At 30.6% G+C, this 12,300-nt stretch overlaps 1 protein-coding gene across 2 annotated transcripts in view; it reads right to left on the reverse strand.

The window, feature by feature from the left end:
* The window catches only part of LOC126734995 (uncharacterized), a 62,807-nt gene extending 60,019 nt beyond the window's left edge, over positions 1-2,788 (reverse strand). The window contains exon 1 of one of the 2 annotated variants that reach the window (XM_050438864.1): positions 2,545-2,788. Coding sequence is in view for 1 of the 2 variants with exons in the window: in XM_050438863.1 (XP_050294820.1) it covers positions 2,545-2,568 (24 nt within the window). In the remaining variant the exon portion in view is untranslated. The remainder of the gene's footprint in view (positions 1-2,544) is intronic. The other variant, XM_050438863.1, reaches the window with a different exon arrangement.
* Positions 2,789-12,300: the final 9,512 nt, after the last annotated feature.

The following is a 12,300-nucleotide window of genomic DNA, read 5'->3' on the forward strand; positions in this document are numbered from 1 at the left end:
GCGGAGAACTTGATAAAGCATCTTCCAGGGGTAAAAAGACCTGCGAAAGACCTAAAAAGAGAAATTGACATTTGGAAGCTTTTTTTACAGACGAAGTACTGAATTCGATAGTCGAAAATACAAACAGACATATTGCCATGAGTAGAGGCAATTACCAACGTGAAAGAGATGCAAAAAACACGGACATATTAGAAATACAAGCACTGATTGGATTGCTTTATTTATCTGGGGTATTGAAATCTAATCGACTTAATATTCAGGAAATATGGACACAGAATGGTACTGGCGTCGAGCTTTTTCGACTAACGATGTTCCAATGTCGATTTCGATTTCTGCTAGATCATTTATGTTTTGATGATTTGGCAACTAGAGACGAACGAAAACAGACTCACAAGCCAGCCGCCATCCGGACAGTGTTTGGTAACTTTGATTCAGCCTATACACCTTTTGAATGGCTAACAATAGACGAGAAGCTAGAAGCATTTCGGGGGCGTTGCAACTTTAGGCAGTATATACCTAGCAAACTCAATAAATATGGGCTAAAAATATTTGCTATGGTAGACGCCAAGACTTTTTACACCTGCAACATGGAGGTTTACGTAGGAAAGCAGCTTGAGGGTCCATTCCAAGAGAGTAATTCTCCCACTGCAGTGGTGCAGAGATTGTGCCAATCAATAAAAGGAACCTGTCCTAATATTACAGTTGACAACTGGTTTACCAGTATGGAGCTACTCAATTCCCTTCAGTCCGATTTCAAGCTAACTTTATTAGGTACAGTTAGAAAAAACAAAAGGGAATTGCCACCTGAATTTTCGAATCCTTTGGGTCATCCACTTTTATCGTCCATGTGCGCCTTTCATCATACCTGTACTTTAATATCATATATACCAAAAAAGAAAAAAACGTGCTGCTTTTATTAAGTATGCATTTTGACGATAAAATAGACGCTTCTACTGGAAAACCAGATATGATATTGGACTCCAACTCATCTAAAGGAGGTGTTGACTGTGTGGACAAGCTATGTGCGTCTTATAACTGTGCACGTAATACAAGAAGATGGCCCATGGTTGTGTTCTATTCGTTACTCAATGTATTGGGATTAAACTCTTTTGTTGTTCATTCAATGAATAATAATGAAAGTATACGACGAAGAAAGTTTTTGCGATCTTTGTCATTTCAATTAGTGGAGGGCTATATTCGCCGTCGTTTGACGCAAACTATTGCTAAGGCTACGCAGTTGAGAATAAAAGAACTTTTCGGACTGGAAACACCTACACCTGAGCCCCTACCAGCAGGACAACGTGGACGTTGCTCATACTGCGATAGAAAAAAAAATAGACCTCGTTTTTTTTGTGTTGAATGCCATAAATGTGTTTGTTTAGAGCATTCACTTATTATTTGTCATGAATGCCGCTCAGAATGAAACACATTTTTATTTTTAATTTCTAGAAAGTTTTTATGTGTTGTTAAATGTTTATTTTAATTTTTTTGTAGCAATAAGTTTTGTTAAAATGCCAAAATCAATGTATTCGATGAATAAAATCTTAAAATAAATAAAAATTAACGTTTATTGCCAATAATTTTTAGAAATTGAGTCCGCATGCGAGCGTCCTTTCCAAAATACTTAGCGCGAGCTCCGGAAGGTTAATTACATATTTTGTAATTTACACACAAGAAAAATAAAACAACAACCTTATTGACAAAAATGGCAGTGGCTTCACTATGTCCCCAGTAGTATTTTTTGGTTTTGTCTGGTTTTGTCTAACACTTTTTAGTTAGATGGGTTGGCTGTGGACTCAATTTTAGATAATAAAGGCATAATAAGTTAGATTTTACATTACATGAACAAAACACATTTATCAGGTGTTAAAAATTAGGTATTATTTATTTAAATTATTTGATATTTTGTGTAATTTAATATATAATAAGTATAAATTTTAAAAAACAAGCATAATTTAAGATATTTAATAGATAAATATTTCCCGTTTATTTATGATTATATAAATAAACAAATACTTACCTGTAATGAGACAGGGCAGAAAATTACGATAATCGTACAGTAGCCACTCCCAATAAATAATATTTGTTGACGTAAGTGACATTTGACAGTCTTTTTTATTTATGAATAAATCCGTATTTACATATTTGATATTCCTGATTGCGTGTGGAAATTTGTGTTTATGACCTAAATAAGTGATGTAAATCCTTCTGAGTTACAGAATTTCGTTACTTAAGGCTTCAAATTTAAATTAATAGCATATATAATGGTCAACGTGATGCCTAGTCGCAAATAGAGTGTAGTTAAGCTGGGTGTAATTGTGAATTATACGTAAGTAAAAAATCTTTTATAATTTTTAAAATTTTGCATTTTTTTAATTCATCCTCACTTTTTTATCAATAAAATGTTCAAACTCAACATTCTATGTAAACATTTTCAAAAAAAAAATTGTATTTAGACGTCCCTTTAACTTTACCGGACCCATTTATAATACACTAATTGATATTTTAACACGATAAATGATATTATATAAGAGAGGTACTCACCGGTATTCTAGGATCCAAAAACATTGATAGGACTTGTAAATTAATTGAAAAACTAATTCGTTAAAAGTTACCTTAGGATAATTAAATAAGCATTTCACGATTTTAATTGGCGTTTTCAAATTCCACTAAAAGGTATTTCATTGTTAATATTATTTGCACGCAGGCGTAAATGTCAACAAACTGCAATTGTTACAAAATTATTTCACAGCTTGCTAGACGATCTTTTCTTTAGCAATTTCTGCCTGTGACATAGACAAGGAAGGAGAGAGAACCAATATTTTAGAGAACTACAATATTAGAGAATCACACAGTTTACCCTAGTTTTGGAGATCCAATTTATTTTCCTAAAATTTAAAGAAACGGCAACTCTGCGATTTTTAGTTGCATTTCTCTTAGGTTAAAAAATTTGTCGGTTGTCAAAATTTACCAGCAGTACGTTGACAAGATCTACGGCTTTTAATTTTAAAGTGTGTGAAGCCTAGCGTCCGCTCGGTTGATAGCAAATCGAGAACGCAGCATATGTCGTTTGCCGCCAACTTATTTATAGTTTGCGCCCGCTGTTATTAAATCGTTATAATGCCTTTATCTTCTGAAATTTCCAAGAAATTTTAAAAACTTTTGGTCCAGATATTAACAATGAATAATTCAATCGGTTTAAAACCGAACATCTATAAACTAAGGTTATTTTGTGAAAATTAATTAGACAAATGTTTTTTCGTTATACGTTTAGTGTGAAGCTAGCGTCCTATACTAAACTCTCGAAAATCACAAAGAATTTAGTTAGAACTTATGCTAAGTTTAAACTATGCTGACATATATGTTTTTAACATGTTAATATTCAATTTTTTTTTTATGAAAAAGCTTTTAATTGTGGAGGTTTGCAACTATTTTAAATCGATACACATAATATATAATATTAATGTCAGGGCAAGTTTCAACTAAAACCTTTGAGAGTTTTGAGAGCTACAGCCTTTTAAATTTCTTTAACATTAGGCTATTTAATTATTTCTCACAAAAAAAAAACTTGAGTTCTTCTTTATTATTAGCTTTAGTTATTCATTGTTAATATCTGTAAAAAAAAATATTAAAATCCTTTGGTGCTTAAAGGATATACGGACATTGTACCGATTAAATATCAGCGGGTGCGGACTAGTGGCAAATGACACATGCTGCGTTCTGGATGCTTGCGCCAGTGCGCCTGGCAGTGAATCTTTCAATATCTGGAGTAATGTCGATTTGCACTAAGCAATTCCACTATTCCAGGTTTCTGGTAAGAAAATCTGATTTTATTTATTACTATTATGTTTTTGTATTGTCAATCTTTTGTCTTTAATAATATCAAATTGAGTTGATTTCAATGAAGAAGTTTCATTTTTCAAGTATTTAATTTTTAACTTTAATGTTATAAATACATATTACAAAATGTCTGGTCTCTCATTTTCTACTCAAAAATTAAAAATTTATTTAAAATTTTCCTAAAATTTTCCTTAATACAAGAGTATGTATATTTTAAATGGTTCTAATGGTTAGATCTTTGATATTCAATGTAAATTTTATTAAGACTGAACTATAGAATTTATTTAAAAATATTTATTTAAATATTTATTTTGTCTATTTTTCACATGAATCATTTAGTAAATTGATTTATAAGGTTTGCACTACCTATTTTTTTTATTTTATTTCATGCTTATATCATACCAATTCCTGTTTTCACTGAGACGAGATATAGGTATAGAGACTAAGAGACCTGAGCACCCGGAATGGATCAGAATTAATGTTTTTCTTACAACTTGTGTTTTTTAAGAGTTTCTTTTTATTTTATGTAAACATCTGTCCTTGAATTAAGTTTTTATTAATATAGTTCCAAGATATGTTAGTATTATAAGAGACCAACAAATATAATATACTATGTAAGTGATGTATAGTTATACTAAAAAGTTGTTATCATTTTCAAAGAGTTTATTTTGTTTTGTAGATGGATATATTGTTTCTTTCAATAATACCCTGCAATAGAATTTTTAATTAATTTTAAAAATTAATATTTAAATTATAATTTAAATAATTTTAAGATCTGTTTAATTTTTCTTTAGAAAACAGATACAAGTACATATTAAATAAGGATAATTAAGTTTTGTGTTTGTGACCCAATATCTTCAATATTGCGGAGGGTTGTTGGGTGGGGTCAGAAATAAAATAGAAACCTGTTTACTTAAATGTCGACGTTTCGACTTACATTAAGTCATCCTCAGGACACTGAAATGGATTCAAGTAATCACAGAGATAAAACAAAGTAATTTCAAGTATATAAAAACACTATTAAAATAAATGTTCTTTCCATGTACAAAAATTAAAACAACAAAAAACAAAAACCACGACACAATTAAAATTACATTCAGGTACAAGTTTCTGTTTTACTTCTGACCCCACCCAACAACCCTCCGCAATATTAAGGATAATTCATCTTCTATTGAATCTATGTGTTAATAAAATGAGGGTATTATTAACCTAATGGGAATGCCTTTAGATGTTGATAAAAAAATAACAAATAAACATTTTTTGATTTATTCTAATTTATATAATGTCTGGATAATAAATTATTGTATATTATGTATATCATTTTAAGTAAATTAAATTTTTCAGGAAATTAAAAAATAAAAGTATTAAAAAAAACATTGTTTTATTTCCATTTGTCCAATTGGTGATATGTCGTACACTATTGTTAGTACACTGTCGAGAAATTATTGCAGTAAATTAACTCATTTAGATATGTACAATAAAGCTGAAAAGTTTTATTTTTGTTCAGATCAATATCTGATGCTAACACCTAATCAAAAAGGCCCTTTTCTCTATGAGTAACCTTTTTCATTCGGCGTTTGCTTTAGATATTACGATTAAATGATAAAATTGTCAAGATTAAATGAAATTTGAATTCCCGCCTTAATTTTGCCACGCCTTTCTACCATTTTGATTGGTCCAATTAGACACGTCAAGTTAGTTACAACAGTTTCCGTTGCCAAACGAGAGGACGCTAGCTGATTTGTCAGAAGAATTCCAGTTTGTAATTTGTATGCAACACACCGCTTTTCTATATATTTGTGTTCTGTGGCTATAATCCTTTAGGGTTGTTATTTTGTTTTATAAACACTAATTTGCGCTGAAAATTAGAAAACCTAATATTCAAACTTCCCAGTCTATGTGTAGGTATGCTGAAGCTTTATTGTAGAAAACAAAAAGTTGTTGAAAAAGCTAAAAAAAATGCTAAACTGGCTAACAATAAAATTTAAGTAAGAATCATAATTCATTAGAAACTTACATCCCTACATTAAAATCATAAACATGATTGTTTTATAAAATTACACCAGTTCAAATTGAAGCAATCTTAAATTAGTAAACCACTTCAGTAACTAATTAAAAAAAGCACCTAAAATACATAAATTGAAATACAGAAATGCCATATAAATATAAAATCTGTTAGTAAAAAGAAAAAAAATACCCAAAGATACACAATATACCTCACAATTTAGAAATTAGTACTGTTATGCATAACTTTTAAAAACTTTCAACTAGATACTCTTGGAAACCATAATAAGCTATTGAAACAAGAAAGCTTTTAACCCTACTATTAAACCTCCTTCAATGAAGTAAAGAATTGTACTTTTCATGAATCTCTTGGTTTGGCTTTACTCAAGTATCTAATTGTTCTCTTCCTTTGCAATGCAAATACTGTTTGTACTCGTATTATCTGTTTAGCAAAAAACCCCAAAAACATATACCATAACATAAATGGGATTGTATTAATGTGAAATAAGCCTCTCTAGAGATAATTCTATTTAACTCATTTGAAATTGCACAAGTTACAACCATACAAACTATGAAAATTGGAAAAGACGTACAATTGTGAAAGTGAAAGGTAAAATGAAATGGGACAATTAAATATATGTTGTGAGATTATAATAAATTGGCTTGTTAATATAGATTATGTAGTCTTTTAGTTCTTTAGTGTAGGTTTAGTACATATATCTTAGTACTTATGTTATTATATAATTAGTTTTAAATATTAATATTAATAATGTTTAATGATATTAACACTAGAATCTGCACTGCAGAAATCAGCATTTTATTTGCATATATATATATTATATATTATTAACCTAATGGTACTGCCTTTAGGATGTATTATAAGAAAATCGCACAAAAATCTTTACAAACTTTTCTAATCTGTTTATGTTAGGATATTTCAGCGTTAAAAAAATACTTTTTTACTACAAAAACATTTTAAGATGAATTCTAATTTATCTAAGGTCTATTATAATACATTAGTGTATATTATGTACCTTGTTAAAGTAAGTATTTTTCAGGAAAATGATATAATAAATATATTGAAGAAAATATTGTTTTATTTTCATTATAAAACTGATGATATGTAGTACACTGTTGTTAACTGATAATTGCCGTACATTAACTCATTTAGATATGTAAAATAAATCTGAAGTTTTACTTAAAACACCTAATCAAAAAAGGCCCTATTTTCTATCAGTAACCTTTTTAATAAGAAGTTAATAGATATTGCGGTGAAGTAAATAGATTAAAGATTTCTTATTAAATGAAATTTAATTGGTCAAGTTAGGCAGTGGCGAAGCGTACGAGTAAACAAGGTAGACGCTGTCTACCCAAAATTATCCAGGTATTTGTCATTAATTTATCACATAATTATTTCATGTAATTGTTGAATTAAAATTTAAAAAAAAATTAACACAGGACGTAGTCGCTCTCCTTACTATTATTATATAGTATATAAACATGATTAATTCGAAGGCGCACCGATTAAAGTAAAAATACAGGGCTGACACTCAATTAATCTATACGAGCCGCAGGAAGACACATTGATATTTGTCTTCCGAAATTCGGAGCATCTGATCGAACCAAATACACATCAAGCAGGCGACAGAGGTCCGGCCGCATCAGAATTCAGCCTATTACGTCTGCGAAATTTACTCGCGGGAAAGACATTCGAGCTTTTGTCTATCGAAGTCGACCAGCTATTTTATTATGCTATTGAAGGTTATTGTTTACGGACACGCTTGATCTGGTCAGCTACAATACATCTTCAGTTTTGTTTTGATGAATCTGCATTTGGCATTTGGTACAGGCGCGTACCATTGTAATTTAATAATTAGTAGTATTTTTATTTTTGGGTGTAAAGAAATTTAGAAAAGAGTTTTTTAGTGGATATTTCAGTGATTATTTATGAACGACTGTTCGATATTAGCAATTGTATTTTAGTCATGTATTTTGTAAGTAGTATTTATTTTTATGCTATCTATTGTTATTTTTTTCTTTTTTATATCACTGCATAATTTTTCTCTCTGAGTTAACATTTCATGCGCATTTAATTATTACTTTAAAATTTCATTTTAAAGTAAATAATATTGAATACACATTTTTTTTTAATTAACGATTTTTATTGTTTGTCTACCCGAAAAAAAAGTTCACGCTTCGCCACTGAAGTTAGGTAGGTTAAACTGTTAAGTTAGTTACAACAGTTTCCGTTGACAAGCGAGAGGACGCTAGCAGATTTGTCAGAAGAATTTCTATCAGTTTATATGCAACTACTACTTCTCTATACTTTTGCGTTTTGTGCTAGCCTACAGGGTGTCCAACTAAGATGTACCGATCGCAGCGGCTTACGGTAAAAAATATTTACTAAAACCGCCCAGAGCCAAAAAACCTGGAAAATCTTTTTATGTTTTTTAAATGACCGATAGGAGGCGTAACTGCGATCTTGAATCTAAAAAGTAAGTTTCTCTCGTGCATTACATGCACTCGTGCTATTTTTCAACTTAAAATGCATTCGGGTGAATTTCCCAAAAATTATCGGTAATTTTCATTGCACTTATGATATTTTTATTTCAAATTAACAAACTTACGGACACACTACTGGTAATAATAGCATATCTATTCAATGACAGATAAATTATAATATGTCTATGTGTTTTGTTAGGCGCGATGGTCTGTGTATACATATGTATATCAAGTTGTGTATTTTTTATTTTATAATTTTGATGCCGGTTAGCAACTAATTTTAGCCATTTTCATTTCGAATTACGACAGTTTCGCTAAGGATGTTAGCATGTTCGAGAGAACATTAAAACTAAATTGTTGAATGCTCACAAAAAAAAGAACATATTGGTACTGAGCAGTTGGAAACTAAACAGGAGAGAAAACGAAGGACAGCTTATGTTTAAGAAAATCAAAACTTTTTTTGCCAGCATGTCTAACACGGTTATGACTTTTCCACATGATTTAGCAATGAGGTCAGAGAAAGAAACATCGAACTTGATTTCCAGAATGGAATTGAAAATGTACCAAAGAGAATCGCGTCCGATAACCTCCACTTCATGTGCCTCTTTCACGTCAGTTGATACATTTAATTACGATAATACAACACAATCTTCATATAATATGCAGGAATCTTAAGTGTTACTGATTGTGCAGATGTTTTCAGTAATTATAACTTAAGTGAGTTGAAATATATTTTTTTTTAATAGGTAATAGTTTTATTTGTCTATTTTTATAATAAAATATAATGAAAAATTTCAGCTAAAATTCCATTGTAACTAAATCTTAATTATCTGTTGCTGTTACGTATTTCAGCTACCGGTTCACCGAGTCGTTTTGACTGTGGAAAAATTCTGAAAACATATTATTCATTTAAAATGCTTTAACAATGAAATTTCCTCTTGAAGAACATAAACAAATCATGTTATCCATTACCCATGTGACAGTCAATGTCTTCTGTAGAACTTTGACTAGAAGTTTTAATCATATTAAGATTAGGTCAGCATTATTATTAGCATTAGATCAGCAAAAAAATGTGGTGGTAATATTTATTGATTTGAAAAAGGCTTTTGACGTGGTTAGTCACGATTTGTTGATGAGAAAACTACAGGATTTGGGTCTGGGGGCACTTTTCTTAAATCTTATGAATACTTTAATTTGGTGGATAGAAGGCAGTATGTTGATTTGAGCGGTATTAGCAGCGAATTATTAACAAACAACTACGGTGTACCACAGGGGTCGGTACTCGGGCCGCTATTGTATGTATTATATATTTTAAACCTAAAATCTGCAAAACTAAATGCACGATATTTTACATTTGCTGACGATACGGCTCAATTATACATAGGGGAGAATGAGCAAGAACTTGTTGAAATAATTAATAACGATTTAAGTTTATATTATAAATGGTTAATTTCTAATAGGTTAAAAATAAACATCGATAAGACACAATTTATGTTGTTCAAGCAAAAAAATAAACATATAGGTAATATAAACATTAAAATAAATAATTTTAATTTAGAAAAAACATCCTGTTTAAAATATCTCGGTTTCCAAATAGATGAATCTCTTAACTGGCAAATGCATATAAATAAAATTACACAAAAAATTCTCTCACTCATACCATGCATATATAAAAGTAGGAGCTATTTAACACATAAAACCAAAATGAATATATATAATGCCTTTTTCTTATCACATATAAGATATCTTTTACCTATATGGGGTACATGTTGTAAAACAAAATTTAGTGATGTTCAAATAACACAAAATAAGGTACTTAAAATAATGTTTAATTATGAGATAACTACACATACAGAAACCCTGTATAGTAAACTAGGCTTTTCTAATTTGGAAAAACTGTTGATTCTTGAACAATGTAAATTAATGTATAAAATCCTAGATAAACAAATAAAATGTAATTCCAGTATAACATTCTCCAACGAAATTCACAGCTACAACACCAAATCTCAATCCAACTTATATGTAGTATATAGTAGAACTAATATAGGAATGAACAGCCCAATTGACCGCGCATCTAGGACATATAATGAATTGCCTAATAATTTTAAAAAAATAAAATTTATTAGAAATAGGATTAATATCGTATACTAATGGTAATAGTGATAGTGGCAGTAATGGTAATATAATGTACATTATTTATCTTGGGAATAACTTTAATTTTTGTTGAATATTCTACAGTTCTCGAGGCCAGAGCTATATGCACTGTTTACAGTTGTTAAGTTTGTAAAATTGAATTGTAAACTTTATTTTCAGAAATATATGCTTGTTTTCAAAAAAAATATTGTGGAAGCAACAAGCAACGGTTATTATGAGATCTACTGAAGAAAATTGTAGCACAATTGGCAAGTAAAACACCCTGAATGTTTGACATAGTAATCCAAATGCATTTTCTGAAGTTCTTCGTGCTCGACACAGGCGGTAATTGAACATACGGATTTGTACATCAGTGTTAACCTGTGTTAACAGGTTAATACTGGTAAACAGGTATCGTGATGATATCTCGTATGATATGATATGATATGATATATGATATATCTCGTGAATATGAACGAAGAACATGTTTTGAAAGTTTAAATGCTTCGTCGCCAAGAATAACATAGGGTAATCGTATATTTGAACCTGGTAGAGGTTTGTCTTCTGGCATATATATCAATCATAATGCAGCGACATCAATACATACAAATATATTTAGCATCAACAATCACCAGCAATAAAATAGAAAAGAATGACTTGTAGTTAAAAAACAAGCTTCCTGAATTATATGGACAAATAATACGGATCCGCCAATAACTTTGCAGCAATTTGGGAAGCGTTGACTGTTTCATAAAAAGAGGCACTAACTTGTCAATTCGCACTTTCAAAACGTCTCGCATCTAAAAGTTTTCTTTTATCAAAAGATACAGGTTTTAACAGTTCATTAAACTGGCTCCTAATTAGCCCAAAGTATTCTCTCAAAGTATCTCCCCAAGTTACTTTCGTCATCAATTAAACGTCTTATTATAAGCGTACTAAAACACCTAAAATGTCATCATCTGCTTCTTCTTCCATAAACAACTGTGCTGCAATCACGAGTTCACTAGTAGATATTTTTGTAGAACGGAAGAAACTACTGATTGGCGATTAAATAGAAAACTGGAGCTGTCCCAAGCAGACCACTAGGTGCGATTGGACGTAAGCGATTAAACGCTTCGTTTACCACTACCTGCCGAGTATTATTTATATGATGAGTCTGTCTGTAGCCGGCAAAAGATTCTTACGAATCCAATAGTTGCGGGGTTCAACCGAATTCCCAGTTTTAGCCATTTTATGCATACTTCTTACTTTATTCTTTTTGAATCATAAAAACAGGACTGACAGCAGTGCATTTTTTTTAACATTTAAAGGTACGGCCACAGAACACAAACATATACGGCTACGGTCTGTTTTTGACAAGTAATGGAAGGGATTAAGCGCTACCAGCTCGTCGCCCCTCCCTCCCCCCACTCTTGCACGCGTCTCATCATCTGTCGCTATCCCTGCCACATGTATGAAGCTTGTATGGTGAAAATCGGAATCGTATGACGGCCATCTTGCTTGATAGAACATCATTTCATTTGAGTTTGTTTTTCATTTCAATGAATGCAAGTGTGGGTCGAGTTTGCTATTTGTTTTAAGGATGTTATTTTAAATTCATTACTTTTTTTCTATAAAGTTCTCTTTCAATATTGGGAGTAATGTTTTAATTGATTTGCAGCAAGCAATTCCAGGTTTCTGATGAGAAAATCTGATATTATTTATTATTATTATGTTTTTGTATCGTCAATCTTTAGTCTTTAATAAAATCAAATTCAGTTGATTTCAATGAAGAAGTTTCACTTTTCAAGTATTTAATTTTTAACTTTATTATTATAAATA

Source organism: Anthonomus grandis, chromosome 4, assembly GCF_022605725.1.
Source record: "Anthonomus grandis grandis chromosome 4, icAntGran1.3, whole genome shotgun sequence".
NCBI classification, from domain to species: Eukaryota; Metazoa; Arthropoda; class Insecta; order Coleoptera; family Curculionidae; genus Anthonomus; species Anthonomus grandis.